General features: G+C 35.7%; 1 protein-coding gene across 23 annotated transcripts in view; it reads left to right on the top strand.

The window, feature by feature from the left end:
• The first annotated feature begins 4,161 nt into the window (after positions 1 to 4,161).
• Positions 4,162 to 19,414, top strand: part of LOC106173441 (beta-1,3-galactosyltransferase 1) — a 30,116-nt gene continuing 14,863 nt past the window's right edge. The window contains exons 1-6 of one of the 23 annotated variants that reach the window (XR_015335387.1): positions 4,162 to 4,945; positions 5,917 to 5,985; positions 9,805 to 9,889; positions 10,871 to 10,927; positions 15,356 to 15,407; positions 15,734 to 16,039. Coding sequence is in view for 3 of the 23 variants with exons in the window: in XM_087016745.1 (XP_086872871.1) it covers positions 4,718 to 4,945; positions 5,917 to 5,979 (291 nt within the window). In the remaining 20 variants the exon portion in view is untranslated. Of the gene's footprint in view, positions 4,946 to 5,916; positions 5,986 to 8,576; positions 8,662 to 8,900; positions 9,055 to 9,142; positions 9,166 to 9,804; positions 9,894 to 10,870; positions 10,928 to 15,355; positions 15,683 to 15,733; positions 16,108 to 16,306; positions 17,384 to 19,414 lie in introns of those variants that run through there. The other 22 variants (XR_015335385.1, XR_015335388.1, XM_087016731.1 and 19 more) reach the window with 22 other exon arrangements.

Genomic DNA, 19,414 nt, shown 5'->3' with positions numbered 1-19,414 from the left:
ATGTCGCCATAGCTCTAGGTTGAGTCTACTGGCAGTAGTGGGATTTATCCGTGCTTATATATAGTTAGAAAAATGCTGAGTCAAGAATCTGGATTATTGTTATGACAATGGAGACTAATTTGTAAATTACACTCACTTAGTGACAATCTAATACAGAATTTATTAGTTAAGAAAAATCTCGTTTGGTAAATAAATCCCTGGTATAGCAACTGCCGTGTTGTTGTGATTTCTCAACTGTCCCGTTTGACATCAGGATATGTGTGTACTGCATTCATGTCTGTCTTTGAAAGTCACACTCTTTGTTTACTCTTAATGTAATTCTCACAGCTTTCAAACTGATTAGGCACATGAGATGCATGATTCTAACCTGTTCACTGCACATTTGTTGTCTTACCAGTTCAAGTTTCAATGTTGTGTATCAGTTTCTGAGGGTTTCATTCTCTCTATGTGAGTATAATTCAGTTTATAAATCAGTCTCCATTTAACTGGTGTTTGGTACTATATTGGACATGTCCTGTAGGTTTGCTAATGAAGGCAATTATGAAGTTGACAAGTTTAAATTACAATGTCTATGTCTAAGGCTCACAACTGTTTTTAACTTGAATACTGCTACGACTAGTCCTAGGGTAATCAAAGATCCTACAACGCTTGCTAAACCATCTGAGTTTGATGATGAGTAAATTGGAAAGCTTCATAAAGGCCAAGGCTGTGTCCATTGTAGTAGTTCCACCATTAGGCTTCGTTCACATGCAATGTCTATTTTCTAAATTCTATTTTCTATTTTCGGTATGTCTTATGATCACGGTCTGTACACTGAATATCCCGCGGCGTAATTACTGGCAGCGCGAGCCAGTTACTATAAGTTACTATAAGTAACTGGCTCGCGCTGCCAGTAATTACGCCGCGGGATATTCAGTGCACAGACCGTGATCATAAGATAGCGCGAATAGAAAATAGAATTTAGAAAATAGACATTGCATGTGAACGAAGCCTTACTTCTGTGGCATCCTTAGCTGCTTGGCTAAGAATTTGTTTCAACTTGATGGCAGCAGAAGCTCCTCTTTCAGCCTTTCGAGTTTGAAACTGGCCTTCTGACAATTGTATTTCAAGCTATTGCCAGGTGTCATTCACAACAATTTCATTAAAAGCTCAACATGACCATGTAACACATATTACCTCAAAGCTTACAAAGTTTCAGCAGTGGGCAGTTCACCACATCTGATTTGATTTCACCTGATCTTTTTTCTCTCTTCTCTTTCTTTTTGTAAAGGGAAGCCTTTTATATTCATGATATGTTGGAAAAGAAGGAATCTGTGTATCAGATATCTGGTAAATCCAGTGTTACAACTGTGTTTTTGGTGAAAACCTGAACACTTCAACCAGTAATTCTGTTGTTTAATTTAATTATTATGGCCTCTTTTAATGGTAGTTGTAGTGCTATGCAGTAAACCAGTAATTAGTGTCATTTATTTAGTAATATGTGCTAATTATTGCTATGGTCATTATTACAATCATTTAGACAATATTTTGACATCATTTACATTTCGGAGTATTGTTTTTAGAATGCTACCCATTGTTTTGAAATAATTCATTTAATAAAAGACAGAAAGATAATTTGGTACCTTGTGTAGTTAAAAAGCGCAGATTTATTCCACTAGAGGACTCCACGTGCAGTGGTTATACGAGAAAATGTTGTGTCATGATAAAAGCACTGATCACGGAGCAAGTTCAGTCATTATTTTTTATATATAAAAAGTTATCAGATGCCCTCTCTCGCGTTTTCTAGTGGTGCACAATTAATTAATTATTCAGATAATCTCAAAACATAGTGTTAAGCAAAATTCATTTAAAGTGAAAAAGTATCCTTTGGAACTAAGAAATGTAGTACCTCTAAGATGCATATTTTAAATATACACCATAGGTTTCTGTCTATTGAAAATGACCAATGTGTGTATTACTGTTCTTCACCTTTATTGTTGTACGTAATCATTAATGGCTCTATTACTACATCCATGCTAAGATTGTGTATTCCATCCTCTGTTTCTGGTGGAGATCTATACATCCATATTTTTGTTTTTATTTTCCTTATATTATTTTTGTTAGTTCTTATAATAATAATAATAACAATTATTATTATTATTATTATTATTATTATTATTATTGGAAGAGGGATCAAGTGCCATGTACTTTTGTAAAGAAAAATTGTTGGACAAAAAGAAAGAATAAATGGATAGATGCAGCCATGAACGACAGTTGTTGAGTTCAGTTCTGTGCCTTTAAATTAAATGTTCAACTTTCTTGAGAAATAAATGTGTTGCTTTGATACATTATCAACATTACTTACAATGACTTTGGAGAAACAAGGAATCATGGAATGACATTCATAAACTGTTGTGCATAAATCAAACTTTTTTCCTGTCACAAAATTATACAAATCACGCAAGTTGAGCTGTTAAATTCAATTATTGAATAAAACATGATCTAAGCACATAAGTGGACACCTTTCCCTCTCAGGCTAAAGCATTCAGCAATGCAGTTGTTGTACCGTGGTTTCTCTACTGCAATCTGTCCACTGTGATACGCTAAACGTGGGTACTGCTAATGAAGTACCCTAAATGTTATTTTTGGATTTCACATCAAATTTTATAAATAAACGGTTAAATTCAGATCATGGTTTAATGAAGCCTAAAAGGCTATTATGTAAAATATTTGATACAAACTTTACTAATAGATTTTTAGAGGTGGGGCAAAAAAAATGGCAATGATATAGCTGACAGCCAACTCTTTAGGAACTCTCATTCTTTCTCTCATTCTATTTCATTTAAGGTCCTTTCCCCTTCCTATCTGTTTCTTTTTTTTTTTTTTTTTCTTATATTACATTCATTTTTATTTTTGACTACATGCCAGTTCCCTTTACTCCTTCACCTCTCTGTCAGCTGTCATGCCTTCATCATCTCGGTGCATAGTATCCAGGAAAATGAACACACTTTCTTTATTCACCTGTTACAATTTGTATGTCTTCTAACCCCTATTACCCCAGCATGGGACCAATAAAACTGGTCAAATAATTGCCAGATTTCTAGGAGATTAAAGGGATGAAAATAGAGTTGAAAAGTAAAGATGAAGTTATGCGCAATCTAAAAAAAGTCGTGGAAATATTGAAAACAGTTGAGCAGTGGTTGCCGTTCTGCCAGTGTGTTCATGGGTTGTGCTATCACTACAGTTACGGTTACAATTACTAGCAGGCTACACATCATGTGGGGAATAGGTGCAAGAAGTACAGGTTTGTCAGACGGGCAGAAAAAAAAAAACAGACAAGTAAGACAGACTTTTTGGTTTAAAAATGCTTAATTTAAAAGAGTAACAACTCTTCATATGAGGTTCAAAATTCCACATTAAACACATTATAGATAACATACAGAAATATAATATATTCCATTTTACCACCATAGTGGTGGTTATTGTAGTTCTAAAATATGTTTGCCATCATACCACATGAACCTTCATAAATTTCTACCCTCTGCAATAATCTTTTTAGAGATTGTTTCAAAACAAACACTTGAAAAAAAAAAGACCAACTTTGAATGTCGGAAAAGAGTCATTAACCATTGTTAAATATGGAAACGTAGTCTTTTACCCCAGGAAAATATGTTTTATGGCACTTTTCCCGCCAAAATGGAGAGCTGTTATCCCTTTAAAAGTCCTCCATATTGTTGTAATGTTATTTAGAGTTCATATATTGTGTGTTTGTGTAAAATCTCACCAACTGTCTTACAAGAAAACATGTTTTTATTTCTTGTTTGACCACATTCCTGAGATAAAAATGTTATTTCTGTTAACAGGTTGATGCCACCCAGACCTGCCCAGGAACCAGTGTCCACTAAGACCAATGCAGGGCCGTAGCCTGAGCAAAATGCCAGGGGGGGCAGTAAGCGGACACGAGGGGGCAAAGCCCCCTGAGTGGGGAGGTTGTGGGAGGGGGTGTCCCACGGTGTGGAAAAAATTTAAAAACTGTATGTATAATACTGCATTCTGGTGCATTTTAACTGTTATTTATTGCTCAATCAGAAGTCAGAAATTGCGATTTTTTTTTTTGCACCTCAAATCCCAGGGGGGGCAGCTGCCCCCCCTGCCCCCCCGGAGGCTACGGCCCTGCCAATGGCTTCAAAGCTGACCATACAAACTTCATCTGGAATAGATTTTCCAGAAGTTTTTACTCGGGAGTCTTCAAATTCACTTATTAACTGCCTGGCTTAATATTTTACTCAGTAGTTCACAGATGCTATATTCAAAATGATGTAAAATTCCATTCTTCTTCTTGTATTTTTGCATATTTGTCCATTACCCAAGTCTCCAATTATGATATCAAATTTTTAAATATGAAATTATGTGTACATATTTTAAACCAAAAACACACCCAATATTAGTGTTCATTCTAAGTAGTTAGGGTAATTTTTTGCCTATTTCATTATATGTTCAAAATGAGAAGAACAAAAAATTAGAAAGGAAATGTACCTAATGTTAAATAGACTGTGTGTGTGTGTAAAATATGTAAATATGTTGTCCATAAAAAACACAGTAGGTATGTAAATATTTGGTTTACTTTAATGATAATGGACCAAAATGATCTTATTACTACCACCAATTCAACATTGGTATTTCAAATGCCTTTCTTTCTTTAAAACAATAGATAAGTTGATGATTTCAGCATTTTCAAATGCCACCAAAAAGGTTGTTTTTGTTAGCAGGTCCCAAGGTTCTGGACTTCAGCATTCCATCCTCCCTCACAGCGGTAATGGACTTTTCCATCACAGCCAATGAAGCCGAGAATTTCCTCCAACTTGGTGGAGATACAGGACCACCCCTTCTCAGTGGCAGGGAAGCACTCGTCACTGATTTCATCCTACCAGCTCAAGACACTGTAACAGAAAGAAAGAGCAGAAAGGTAGTGTTTTTATGTTTTTGCTTGTTTCATGACATTCCTAACCTTTGCATAAATTGATGTTTTTTTTTTTTTTTTAATTTTATTTTATTATTTTTTTTTTTATAATAATCTCGAAATCTGTTTTAAAGTTTTTTTCCATTTGAGTTTTATATCTGTTTATTCATCTTAAAATACAGGTTGTAAGTTGATTTCTTTTGTTAAACCTATTTTATAGATTATTTGAATAAGTATTTTACCAACATCCAAGTAAGTCAGAAAAAAAGAAAAAGGAGTTCACCAATGGTGTCACAAGAAATAAGTAAATACTACACTTTTCTATAGATGATAATCTGTTTGATGACTACAGCCTTTTTCATTTTATTCCTCTGGGAAACTTTACTTTAGGCCATGCAAATATTTGTATACTTTTTGTTTTAAAAAGGGATGTAAGCTGAACACTACATATTTAAGTCTGCCATGTTTAACACATAAACAACACATATTTGGTGTATTTAGTGAGTATGTGTGTGTTTGCAAGATCAGACCCCTGCTCATAACTCTGATCAGCTGTTAATTAAGTGTATAAATGGGCATCCAAAATATTTACTCAGAATACCCACCACTATTTCCTGTGCATTGTTTGGGGGTTTGGAGATAATCCTCAAGTTGTAAGATAAACAAAGTTAACATTCTGAAGATCTGTTTGGTTCCAAGTGTTATCAATCTTTAAACAATGGTTTATGAGCTGGTAATTTGGTTTTTGTCTCCATATTGTTTTCCTGTGGAGAAGTTTGAGATCAGTTTTCAATATATGTATGTTGTAATGAGGGGTTGTGACTTCTCATGTTTCTCATGTTTCTGACCTGGTCATAAGGGATCCTGAGGATATGATGGTTTGATTATAGGTTTCAAGTGATCACAAGCTGAACACTTTTTAAACCTGGAGATTCTTTTTAAATTTTATTTTAGAAGTTTTTTTTTTTGTATTTCAGGACCACCCCAAAATAGAGCATCTTGTGGATCAAAATTTAGGCTGCAATCAACCAGTGATCTGATAGCAAGTGAGTAGAATAAATGCTGTATTCTTGAAGAAAAAAAAACATGGTGTGCCTCTCCTGGGTTTGTCCTCTTCTTAGGAAAGAAAAAAAAGCTCATCTGATTCCAACTCCTAGATAATTCACTTCCGCTGATTGGCAAAGGTTAGTGAGATACCGTGGCCAGAAACTGCCTGTGGGAGCTGTGAAATGGAACCCCCTCATCAAAGGTGTCCTGCACTTGGAAAGAGCATCTCTGCTGTTGTCTGTCTGTCCATATCAGAGAACTCCAGTGCTTACACATGCCTGGTCATCAAAGTGGGATGAAAGAGAGTATGAGTGTGCGTGCATGTGTGTGTGTGTGTGTGTTGGGGGGGGGGGAGGTTAAGGTCATAATGGGTTTACTTCTTATGGACAAACAGTTTTGAAAGTAGCTTCCTGCTTTGAGATTACATATTTGGTTTTGTATTTCTTGATTTGTAAAAAAAATTTTAGATACTCTGATTAGGATCTGAAATATGAAATTGCCAGTGGATGTCTAGGGATAAACATTTTGAAAATAAGATCCAAATTTATTTTTATGAAATGTTTGAGTCATATCAAGTTTACTTTGTTGGTAGACCATATGTGTTAGCTCCTTATTAATTTTCTTTTCAATTTTTTAAATATACATATTCATTTTAGTCAATTTAACACAACAGTAATTAAATATTAGTACAGTATACTGGTATTCTGAGTGTAGATGAGTTGATATATTTTTACAAGAAAAAAAAGTAAAAAAGTATAGCTATAAGATTTCTATGGAGGATGGATTTGACAACATTTATACCATGCAAGAACAATGAGAACTGGAAGTGTTAGTACCTCTGTTACAAGTTGGAATTGTCAGTAGCAGTTGTTGTGAACTTTCAGCAATGTGAAGCATTCAGATGTTATCATGGGCAGACATACAGAATGGTGTTATCTCCTGATAGCAGAGGGAGGATACCTTTGATGTTCCTGTCCATACTAACACTGCCCACATTACCACACACACTGCTGCATGCGCCGTGTGTTAACATCAAGTGTTCGTGTCATGTCTTTTTTGCACTGGGCTGGTGTTAGTACCTTACAGCATTTTTGTGGATAATAGTGAAAAACTAGTTTGGCTCAATGCTTTTGTTATCACATTATACAAATAATGATTTTAAAGTCAATCTTTTTTGGTTACATTTCATGAATTATGATATCAAATTATTATTATTTATTTATTTATTTATTTATTTATTTATTTATTTATTTATTTATTTATTTATTTATTATTATTATTATTTTTTTTTTTTTGGTTACCTGTATAAGAACTGAGTTGTGGGAATAAACAGCATTTTCAAAAGTTACAAACTTTGGTGACTGTGATCAAAAAGAGGGATTAGGCATACTAGTACATAAGTAAGCACTTAGGGTCTCTCTCTGTTTACATATGGTTTCTTTTTCTCAACCACAAAATATTAAGACAGGAGTAATGCACTATTGATAAAGATGAGGGACCTTGTTCATGTTTTATTTTGTGGTACTTGCAACAAGTAGTTATGCAATGGCACCATGATAATCCAGCTTAAGTTGTCAGTTTGGCAATCACAAATCTGTGGCTGGAAGTAAAAAATGGTAAGAAGTCACAAATGATGATTTTGTTTATAATGCCTAAAAAAATCTGTCTTGATAACATGTGAAAAGGGTACTAAATGTATGGGTTGGGAACAAGAGTGCTTAAAAGAAATCCGATGGTGTAAACAAAGTCAGTGTTGTGACAGGCTATGGTCTATGTTTCAAGTTGTATCTCTAGTATTATTGTCCGTCTTTGGTCAATACTTAGTTTCACAGCTCAACTACTTTCAAGTGTTTTTAGTTATCATATCTGATCAGGTTACTGAAGACTCACTTCTGGGCTTTTTTTAAATAGCCTATTGAAGGAGACAATTCCAATACATGAATGCATAAAACATTATGCGCATTATTTTCTGTACACCCAAAATAAAATATTTTTACCACATGTGAAACAAAGGGATGAAAGTTTTGATATGGTTTAAACTCTACTTTATGTGCCAAAACAAATGTCCAATACATTTATATATTTATGTCAGTAGTACTAGTACAGATGATATGACGTAACAATGTCTTATAAAAATACATTACTAAGGGAGCATTCACATTGAGAAGAGCCAAGGTCTAGTAAGGCCACGACCTAAATATGGCGGACCTACATGAAAGGAAGACCGCTAATCCTGTAATGGTCTCTCCGCCTCTCACACGCCTCCCCATGCGTTGTCCCAAGACAGGTTGAATTGAGCCGAGATTTAATTACTGTTCCCCTGCAGGGAGGACGTGTGGGAGGCGTGTGAGAGGCAGAGAGATCATTACAGGATTAGCGGTCTTCCTTTTATGTAGGTCGACCATATTTAGGTTGCGGCTCTTCTCGATGTGAACACTCCCTAAGACTACAATAGCATTTTTAACTAAGGATGAAAAAAAAACTTGTGTAAGCCCATTATTTCAAGACACTAGAAAAAAAATACTATGTATACCCTATCTAGTAATGTGATCCCTTACTTCCACCCCCTGTCAGCTCTCAGATAGTCCATGGGCAGTCAGAGAAAGGGCATACAGATAGTATACAGATAGAGATATAGTCAACACACTGACGAGATGGTCTGGAAGTTGGGAAAGGTACATCCACATTGTTCATTGTATTTTTACAGATTTTTTTTAAATAAATGTATAACAACAATGGTTCACAGCATATGGGAGGTCACTTTTTTCATATGTTTCAATCAGTACAGAGCTTAAATGTTTTAATGAAAATTGCTCACCTCTTCCCTCCTCCCTCCCCGGCCTCCACCCCAGGACTTTGGAGGGAGAGGGGGATTAGGAAAAAGGCAGTCATCACTGTGGGATCATAGTGGGAGTGTTATGCCAAGTTGTGTTTCATTTGCTTATCTGGATTCAACACACACTTGAGGATTGTTGTGTAAACAGATGTTCTGTTCAACACTTCCGTTTATATTGTTTGACATGGCCTCTCCTGATGTTACAAGAATGTGCTATAGTAATCAGAAGATAGTAAGTGCAGTGAGTCAGAAAAAGGGAGGAAACCAAACTTGGATATATGTCACCAGACATCCAAATTTAATTCCGAGAGGTTTTCAAAATTGTTTTCAATTGTCCTCTTCAGTAAGTTGTTGAAATGTAGCTTTATGTTGGGATTCTATGTCCTAGATAATTATTATTATTATTACTTGTTGGTTTTTCCTAGGTGTGATGCAAACAAACGTGGGGATCCTTCCTAATTTTTGGACAAAAAAAGAATTTAGTTTTTGATACATGTTGAAGCAATATGCATGTGTTTAAACACTGAAACCGTAAAACTGTTCCCAATATATATTTCCCCCTTTTTTCAGGTTTTATTGGGATCAGTTTTGTGTTTTGTATGTCTCTCACAAAATTGTTGGATGATGACAAATGTTCACTTATTTTAAACTAAAACTAAGGTAATGCAATTGGTATTGCGCACACACACACACCCCTTCAAGAAAAAAATATGAACTTTTTCATTTTTTAACTGTTATTTCTTTTGGAGGAACACTGTTGGCAGCAATTATCTCTCAATGAAAGGCTCTTTCTTTGCCTTGTTCTGTGCCAAATTAGAAAGAAGCCCTTTCCCATGACATTTGAATGCAAGCCAACTTGTGTGGCAACAATAATTGCCTTTTTATGGAAAATTCATGACCCAAGTCTTTTTAACTTTTCAGATTCAATAATAGGGTGTGATTTGTTCAAACTTGCTGCGTTTCAAATGATTTTTTTTTACAGTAAGCTCAGTTTTGTGAGAAGTATTGTTTGATCATTGGAGATGAAAATGGAGAAAAAAACTAACGAGGGAAGGGTTTTCAAACATGTATGTACATTGTAAATTATTTTTTTAAACAAGGCTTATTGAAAAGTAAGAAAAGAAGGCAAATCACATTTAGCATTATATGCTCTCCTTTAATCAGTGATGATTACAAAAAAAGAAAAAAAATTTATAAAAAATAAATTTTGTTGAAGAAAGCAGTGCTTGTCAAACATTTTCTACATAGCTCATTGCGTTAATTCATCACAGATTTGACATCTGTAAGAATTTCTGTTAAGTTCTTTCTGAAAACCTATATCAAGGAAACTCTTAATGACGGGAAGCCTGCCACTGTTGTAAGGCAGTGCTGCCAAAACTACTTTCTCTTGTACTTAATAGCAAATGTAAATAAACGGAAGTGAAAATCCATTGAAACTTGCTGCTGTGTTGGGTAAGGAAAAGTGGATTTGTTATTTAATTGGAAAAGCTCCTCATTATTGAAAGGCAACATGTGCGTTTTGTTTAATGGGTCATTTTAAAATTAAGTATGGGGCAAGAAAGATGGTGAATTATAACGATTGAGCGCTGCTCCAAAATTTAGAGTATTAAGATGTATGATTAGGAAAGACTGCATACATAAAAGGCACTGGAGGGTTTTTATTTACAATTAACGATAATAATAACCTTATAATTCAAATATGCCCTGTTTAGGTAATTTAACTTTACATTAATATAAAATATCATGTAAGTAGTTGGAAATAAAGAATGCAGATGTACAGATTTAGAATGGTAGAAGATGGAAATACTAGCTTTTTACAGTGAAGTCAGCAAATTTTCAAAGCATGATCTGGAGAGATCAAAATTTTGAAAAAATGTGGAAATGCTGTGAGAAAAAACACCAAAAGTGTGATTATTATATCTGATGTGAAAATAATCAAACATAATATATATATATATATTAATGTTATTTAATATTATTGAAATAGTTTTTAACTCTAGTGAATTCTTAATCATTAGAATTTTGAAGAAATGGGTTTTGTATTACAGGAATTAGAAAAAAAGATTACCCCAGAAAAGAAAAAAGAACACTGTCAGAAGAGATAGGTAAGTAACTGTTAAAAAACTAGCATAATAATACAATTTAAAAAGAACACATGTAGAAAGAAATTATATATATTTAATTACCTGTAAAAAAATTGTCACCAATTCAGTGACATGCTTAAATAGGGAATTTTAACAGAGAAAATCAAGAGGTGCTTAATGTTTTTCACGGAAAAAAGTCAGCTCCAAGGTAATGGATGTAATGCATTGGATTCAATTTGTAGTACAATATCAGCACTCATTGGTACCTAAACCCTCTCTCTCTCTCTCTCTCTCTTTGTGGAAGAGACAAGAAATGAAACAGGTGACACTCTGTCAAATAGCAGTTTAAATATGTGACAGGTTAATCTGGGGGTGACATTTCCAAGAGCTGTGACAGTTTAATTCACTGTGACAGTGCCTGACCTTTGCTGTGTGGTCTCTGGACATGCCCAGTGCTAATGGAAGGGCCATTAGGACTGCCTCACTGCTTCCAATTTAAACCCCTTCCAACAGGTCTTAACTCAGAACTGCTTTAAGGCTGAAAAGGAGACAATTAATAAAACTGATTGTCTGGGTCACACAAGAGAATGTACCTGTTTCCCCCCCCCCCCCCCCCCCTAAATTAAATTGACCACTGCCACTCCATGGTCATTTAATTGGGTTAATTATATTGAAACAATACAGGCAGTGGCATACACCTTATTTGGGGACAGATATTGGATTTCTTTCTCTAAAGACTTTTTTCACACAAAACCATCACCATGCTGTCAGGACAAGAGTCTTTTTTTTTTTTTTTTTTTTTTGACAGAAAGGGAATGTAAGGGTGGATGTGGTTAGAATAAAAAAAAAGAATAGTGGTGAAAGAATAGACACAAATTTGGAAATGTTGAAGATAAACAGAACAGAGATCATTTAATAAGGTTATCAGGTTTGTATTTGGTTTTTCACTTGGGGATCATTTTGAATGTGTAACTGAGAAATTTATGAATCACTTCTAAGTGCAAATTTGTGACAAAGTCATGGATGTAATTTTGCATAAATTTGTGACATAATACCCTCTGAAAGGTGCAATCATACTGGAAACTCTGATTATGTTTTTTAAGTGTAGCTGAAAACAAAATTGCATATTGGTCAGTGTAATCTCATTTTGCTGAATCAAGCACCTTTGAAAGACAGATTTTCGTCTCGCCATGTGTGGTCGCAAAATGTTCCACTATTTTCAAAGAAAACTTAAATTTAGGCCAAGTCTAATGTATTCTTAGCTTACCATTAATAGGAAAAATGTGTTGTTTCTTCCTCATGCCTCATTGACAAGTTTAGCACAATGAACTTGCTGTGTTTCTATTTTTTTGGTCGGTTGATTGAAATCACAACCACATGGGCAGTTCAAAACAATGTGAGATATAAGGTATACTGGGCAAAGGATTCTATAGGTACAGAGCAGTAAGATATTAAATAGAAACGGTATACATGCAGTAAGGTAATTATGCATCTTAGGGACCGTTCACATGGAAAGTCTATTTTCTAAAAATCTATTTTCTATTCGCATGTGAACGGTCCCTTATATTTGTCCATAAAATTCAGCAATACAAAGGCTTTTTGGCATGAGAGAGGAAGCAAAGCTAGGCAGCGTATCTGTTGTTGAGAACCTAGATGTGTAGACTGTCGTTATGCAAATTCTCATTGTGAATATTTGAAACAAAATAAATATTCCCATAAACCAACAACATCATAACAAGTTGGTAAGTGGGGAGATCTTCATGCATTGTTATAAAAGAAGAGGAACAGACAGAAGCACTTCAAGTTCCCAGTATGAGACATGTGTGTGAATATTGGAGAGGACAGTCTGTCAGGTTGCTTTATACCACATGTCCAGATACCAGACTGAGTCTGCAGGCTAGAGGCGATCAGTTCCTCACCAACAGCTCTCTCTTCTGTCAAATACTCAAAATGCTGTTCATGTTAGAGTGGCCACACTGTCATATGTGTGGAAAGCTTCAGTTTAAGTTTGTGATCATGATCTATTATTTCCCAGCCTCACCTGTGATGTTCACACTAATAAAAAAACTCATTTGCTCAGTACCATAACTATTCTGATGATTTTCAGGTGACTCCCTCTCATCTCTAATACATTAATGCAAGTGCAAGACCAATTTTCCTCTGCTGTTCAAAGACAAAGATAGATTGTGGAATTCACCCTAGGTTCTAGATTCCGGTATTGTCAGCTCGATCTTGATTTCATATATAACCCACATCAACAATACCAGAAAAAGCGACTCCACCACGAGGTATATTTAGCAAGCTAGCTTTTACGTTTCTCTGACACTCAGGGTAGTGGAATTTAAACTATGGCTAAAATCTTATAGACCAAACAGATCTAGTCAATCATGAACATATAACAGATTTTTTTTTAAGATTTCTTTTTTTTATAAAAATTTATACTGGATTAAACATTTATCAAATTTTAAGTTGTCAGTTGTTGTATTGTTTCATTTTAGATCAAACACTCTAAGATCGCATTCACAACGAGTTGAGTCAGGCTTTAGAAATCCTGGGGACTAAATATGGTGGACGTACATGAAAGAAAAACCGCCTAATCTTTTAATAGTCTCTCTGCCTCTCACACGCCTCCCCATGTGTCGTCCCAATGGAGCCGAGATTTAATGACTGTCCCCCTGCAGGGACGACGTGTGGGGAGGCGTGTGAGAGGCAGAGAGACTATTAAAAGATTAGGCGGTTTTTCTTTCATGTACGACCACCATATTTAGTCCCCAGGATTTGTAAAGCCTGGCTCAACTCGTTGTGAATGCGATCTTAGTATCTCTTTGAAAATTGAACTGTAGCTGGCAGCCTGGACAGAAAGTGGTAGGTCTACCTCGGTGTCTGGCCACAGACAGATAGCTTATCACCCTGGCACCACAACATGCTCCATCTCATCAGTGGTCAATTTCCTCTCTAACCTCCCAGCAATTGCTTTGCGTCAATGAAGCCTTAAAAGAATCAACTTTAACTGCTACAAGTTCCCCTCTTTTGCCTCCTGAATGTGGAATAAGTCTCTGTTATGTGTACATCATTAGTGCTATGCCTTAAAAATAAAACTGGAAGAGACAGGTAGCTTTAATGCCTTGTTGCAGAGGCAGAGATAACCAGGGAGAAAAGGTTTCAGAGGCAGCATATGATATTCACATTCAAAAGTGACTTGATACTCTGGGTGGGTGATTGAAAGCATACATACTAAGGGTTTTAGGCCACATTACATGTTCACTTTGGAATGATATAAGATATCAACACATTGGTTTCTAAGACCGCATTCAGATTCACACATCCTACTATCTGGGTTGGTCCAACTTTAGCTTAAGTGCAATCAGTGGAATCAGCTTAATTATCTAACATGCCTCCTCAAGCAGCTAGGGGGTAACTAATTATCATGTGCTGATTCAGCTGATTGCATTTTAGCAGGAATCCCCTGAAGAGTTGGACCGACCCAGCTATTACTATCTGTAAATCTGAATGCGCCTTTAGCCAGTTAATTCATAATGTGAGTTTTCCTGTCTTGGTTAGGGTAATCCACTGGTCATTTTATACTGTACAAAAACTGAAAATATCAAACAGATGTTTGTTAAATTCTAGACAGCATTCTCTAAAATTAGCCAGATATTTGTGTGGAGGAAAAGGGTCTTTGAATTGAAATGACAAGCAATAGGCACAGGTTTGTACTTGTCTGAGAAAAAATGCCATGAGTTTCTCATATTTCCAAGAACATGGCAGATTTCCTTGAATGGACAGGCAATATTTGGAGGTGTACAGCTAGATATGTATCAGAAATGTTGGGTTATAAATAATTCTATGAAAAGAATCTGGCCTTCTTCCTCTTTATTTTTTATCTAAGCCAAAAATCAAAGACCCTGCTGTAGCAGAGAGTGTATCAGTGTCAGATGAAAACCTAAATTAATAGCTGGTCTTTTTCACTTCAAAGTAGTAGATAACCATTCATGCACATGCTGGTAACATAAGTTTTGTTTTACCAGGTCTTAAGTTTTCACCATATCAATATTTAAGCCCCCATGTTTACTATCTCAAGAATAGTTTGAAAAATGGTGAAATAATTGTCATTCCTGATAAACACAAATGAACTGTCATTTAGCATAACCATCACTTGCAGTTTGCTATGCTGTGGTAAAATAACATGAATAAAAAGATGATTGAAAACCATTTGAATACAGTGGATATAAAAAAAATTGAATGAATAAATAAAATTTAATAAGATAACATAAAGAAGGGGCCACAGATTTTAATATTGAATTCATTCATTCAATTGAATTTGAATGAGAGGCTGGACATCTGTGTTATGTATATAGAGGGGGAGGGCAGGCAGGTGTAATGAAATGATTGGATAAATATGATAATGAAATGTCAAATATTTATGCAATTTCCCAAATCTCCCATCAGAGCCCGCCTGTGGAGTGAGGTGTTGGACTGGCAGAGAGTCTGGCAATGGCAGGTGAGAGAAAACAGCCTCTACAGCAGGGTTCAGGTGCATGGGATCTCTTGCAGTAGATACTGGAGCATCTGCAGTATTCGCCAGAACAATGCATGTCTTCTTTAAGTAGTTTGAAAACTATACCAGTTGCAAAGATGTCATACCGTGATAAATGGTCTCAAGTTCTTCCAAGTTTTTTTCTGTATAAGAACCTTCAGATCATTCTAAAGTTATGATAAAGATATTATATTATCCAATTCCCCCCAAACTAGTAGTAATACATCGACAGCTTCCTAAAGGAGAACAATTTGCAATAAATTTTATGGCATTTTTTATGTTGTATCTAGGGTTTTTTGGCATTTACAAGACGGACAATGCAACTCCAGAGAAAAGATTGTAGAGCGTAGTCGCAGCAGACTTGATGTAGTAGTGGTTGTAGAGATGTTGATGTTTGTCCATGAATTATCCAATCAAGTTTGAACATCATAGCACCTGGCCACAGTAAACAGTGTTAGATTAATAGCACCGTGAGATTGAAGATGGCTCCAGGAGATAGAGGGCCAGATTAAAGGACCAGAAAGGATGTGCAGAGGAGAAATATTTACAGCTTGATCCAAACTTTAGATTGTTGAGATCTGGAAATGGTTTATTGACAGGTAGATGGGCACATGGACTTGTTTGTGCTTTCGTCTGGGTTTCTGTATGGTGTCTATGGACTTTTGTAAGTTTTAAGTGTCTGTCAGTGAGCAGTTATAAAACATTATTTTTTTTTTATTTCATTTTATATATATATATGGACCAAAGACAAGATACAAGGAGTTTGATATATACGCCATATTTGCACAATTTGATTAATTATTTAACTATATTTCTTGTATGGTCCTTGTTTCTGTCAAGGCAAGCAGGTTAAATGGTCCAGTACAACTAAAATTAATCAATTAACATTCTCTAGTCTTATATTTATTGATGCCATTAAGACTAGACCCTGGCTTGACCTAATGTTTTCTACACAGCAGCAAGCTGGTAGTCTGGCGGATTTTAGGTGATTACCAAGAATATTACCAGGAAGAGAGTGGCTGATTGATAAGTGGAGGGGTGTGTTCTCATCTAGATGTGTGCAGCCTATCATTCCTTTGCCCTGTGCTTTGCTACTCAGTCTATCTCTGTCTTCTTGTAAGGAACAACTACTTTTTTCTTGTGTGTAATAGGTGTCTCAGTAGAACAGGGCTTTGAGTTCTGTTCAGTAATGTGAAATCCTTTAAACTGGAAACAGTTGGGATAATAGAAATTTGAAGAGGATTAAGACCTTATGAATATATTATCTTACACTTGCTGTATTCACTAGATGAAGCTGTCGGTTTGATCTGTTGAAGAATGCACTATACATATCTAGTTGTTCAGTGTCTGTGTACAACACACTGTGATTTCTAAACAGAGTGCTCAGCTTGAAGGCAGCCAAAGGCAACTCAGTACAGACACTGGGAGCAACAGTAGAAGCACAGAGATACCTAGGGCTAGAGGTTTGCAGGAAGCATTCTGAGTTTCTTTGATTCTAAAACTGAACAAGTTTTTAAACTGGTGAACCAGGATATTTTTCTGTCTCTGAAACTGGACAGGCCTTCAGCATCGATGTACTGGTGTTAACATTTTTGCCAAATGCTGTAATTCCCATTATTTTGGACCATAATTTACTGCAATTGACACAGGATATGTTGGTGTTGGCTCTGATACATGCATTGGTACCAGTATAGAAATTTTAAAAGGTTGAGCTTCATTCGGATGGCAGACAAAGAAGAACAGAGCTGAGCTGAAAGGAACGTACACCCAAATCTGTTCTTGCCTATTCAGCTCGAGGAAACATTCAGTAGATGTCAGTTCACTTTTATATGAACATTTTATGTCCAAGGAATTTTATAGTACAAGATGGTATACAGCAATGGTGATTTAACAGTGATGTGAGCACTGTTACTGTTTGAGGAATTAGCTAAGTTTTAGCTGTAAGTATTCACTCTTTTATTATGAGTATACAAAACTTAATTTAAAAACTTAATGTTAAACCTTAATGAAAAGTAAAGCAGCATCTATGTACCACAGCACCTGCACCCCCACTATTGCCACCTCAGAATCATAATGGGAACAATATAAAAGTGTATGTTTATGTCATTTGGCCAAAATATTTTGAAATATTCTAATTAATGGATATGAAAGTCTTGAGGTGTCAACCTACAAGACTTGATTTGATCAAAATAAAGTTCTGGATGACAACAATCCTAATGCTCCTTGAGTTATGAAGGTAATATATTCTGGTGAAAATTCCATGGGAACCAAAGCAATTAACCAGTATTTAAGTTAAACTGTAGCTTTTAAAGTGTCAGTGTCCATCTTGGTTCACTAAGTATACAACAACTGCAGTGTTCAAACTGATAGATAAACTTCTTGCTGCTCTCTGATCAAATAATGCATGCAGGGAGGCTGACGTCAGGTCCTTTCTCTGGAATCATACTGGTACTCTGGCTTTGTCTGATACAAAAAGATAAAATACCTTTTTTAAAAGTAACCATTATTTATTACTTTTTTTACTCAGAAGCTTTCCCTACAATTTTGTTTTCAACTGTTTTTTGTGAAAAACAACTGTGATGCCATTAATTGGCTATGTATTTCTATCATTTCCTTGTAAACTTTACAGAGATGAAAATATATAAGAAAATAGAGAATATTTGGTGTTTGCAGAATTGGGCAATCAGTTTCCTTCAGTTTATCATATGCTAATTAAAATAACTAATATATCTGTAATAATAACAGCCATGTATTAATAGAATAAAATCCTGTGAAGCTCTGAATTCACCACCCCTAACTTTTATCAAATTGATATTACACCTGTGCTACAATTAATTACCTTGACAGACAGGTACCCTGAGAGTGAGTTCTGTTGGAAATATTGCAATTAACACTTTAAGTGGTTATAAAACCCCACATTTAAGCACTCTGGGAGCTTTTCTACAATAGACATTTGCCTGTAGAGGGAGGAATTTCCATTAGGACTTGAAGGGCACATTCCCATTGAAACTATCGGTCAAGGTACATCAATAAACCTCCGTGGGGACTCTAGCTGAAGCAGTCAGATTAACAGATAAACACGCCTCCTCCTCCTCCTGACATTGAGTAAAATACAGAAAAGCTGCTGATTATAACACCCCATTTCCATAGATTAGATCGACCTACTTTAGATCGACCTAACTCCCTGGGGGTTCACGCTAAATAGCTGTCAGCCGGGCGGACACGAAAGTTAATTATCCCCTTACAGCTTGTAGTAGGCGGGACGGGCATTTAAGTCGGATTATCTGAAAGTAATCTAGTGAGACTCCCCGGGGGGATAGATTGATCTAAAATCTATGGGAATAGAGCCTAAGAGTACATTGGAACAGGCAGCGAGGGGTTGGATTGATCTACATAGACTGGTAATTTCATTGGGAATGGGCCCTTAAACTCACAGTTGTGCAGCTAGGCAATTTAGTTAAGGGTACCACATTTTGGTGTGATTTATTAGCTTTTTATTACTTCAATATGCCATTAGTCAGAGAACACAAACACTGAGATTGACAACAATGCTTTTAGTGGTGAGAGATGGTAACATTTATTTGGTTGAAATAGTCAAAATTCAAAAGAACCCGTCTGCAAAAGAACCCATGAATACAGTACATGTTTTGAATGGATAAGCAATCTTGGGAACAGTGGCAATATAAGCTTACAGTGTATCTAACAAAGTGGTCATAATTTAGGGTGCACAAAATTTCCTTCCTTTTCACAACAGAAAGGAAAATATATAGTTCTCTGTTGCACAGGAAAATTAATCGAGTTGAACTGAGCAGTCCTTTTCTCAGCTTCCAGAATAGGAAACCTCTAAGTTCAACATCATAAAGAGAAGTAGCAGCAAAAGTGAGAAAAAAAGAAAAAGAAAATAACGGGATGAAAAAACTAATGGGTTTTAATTTTGTTTCCAGTAAGCACTCTTACCCAGGTGTGCAAAG

The sequence above is a fragment of the Lingula anatina genome, chromosome 7 (assembly GCF_051362555.1).
Source record: "Lingula anatina isolate TDL-2025a chromosome 7, LinAna3.0, whole genome shotgun sequence".
NCBI classification, from domain to species: domain Eukaryota; kingdom Metazoa; phylum Brachiopoda; class Lingulata; order Lingulida; family Lingulidae; genus Lingula; species Lingula anatina.
Note: the sequence above shows the minus strand (reverse complement) of the source record. Positions and strands in the feature narration are given on the sequence as shown.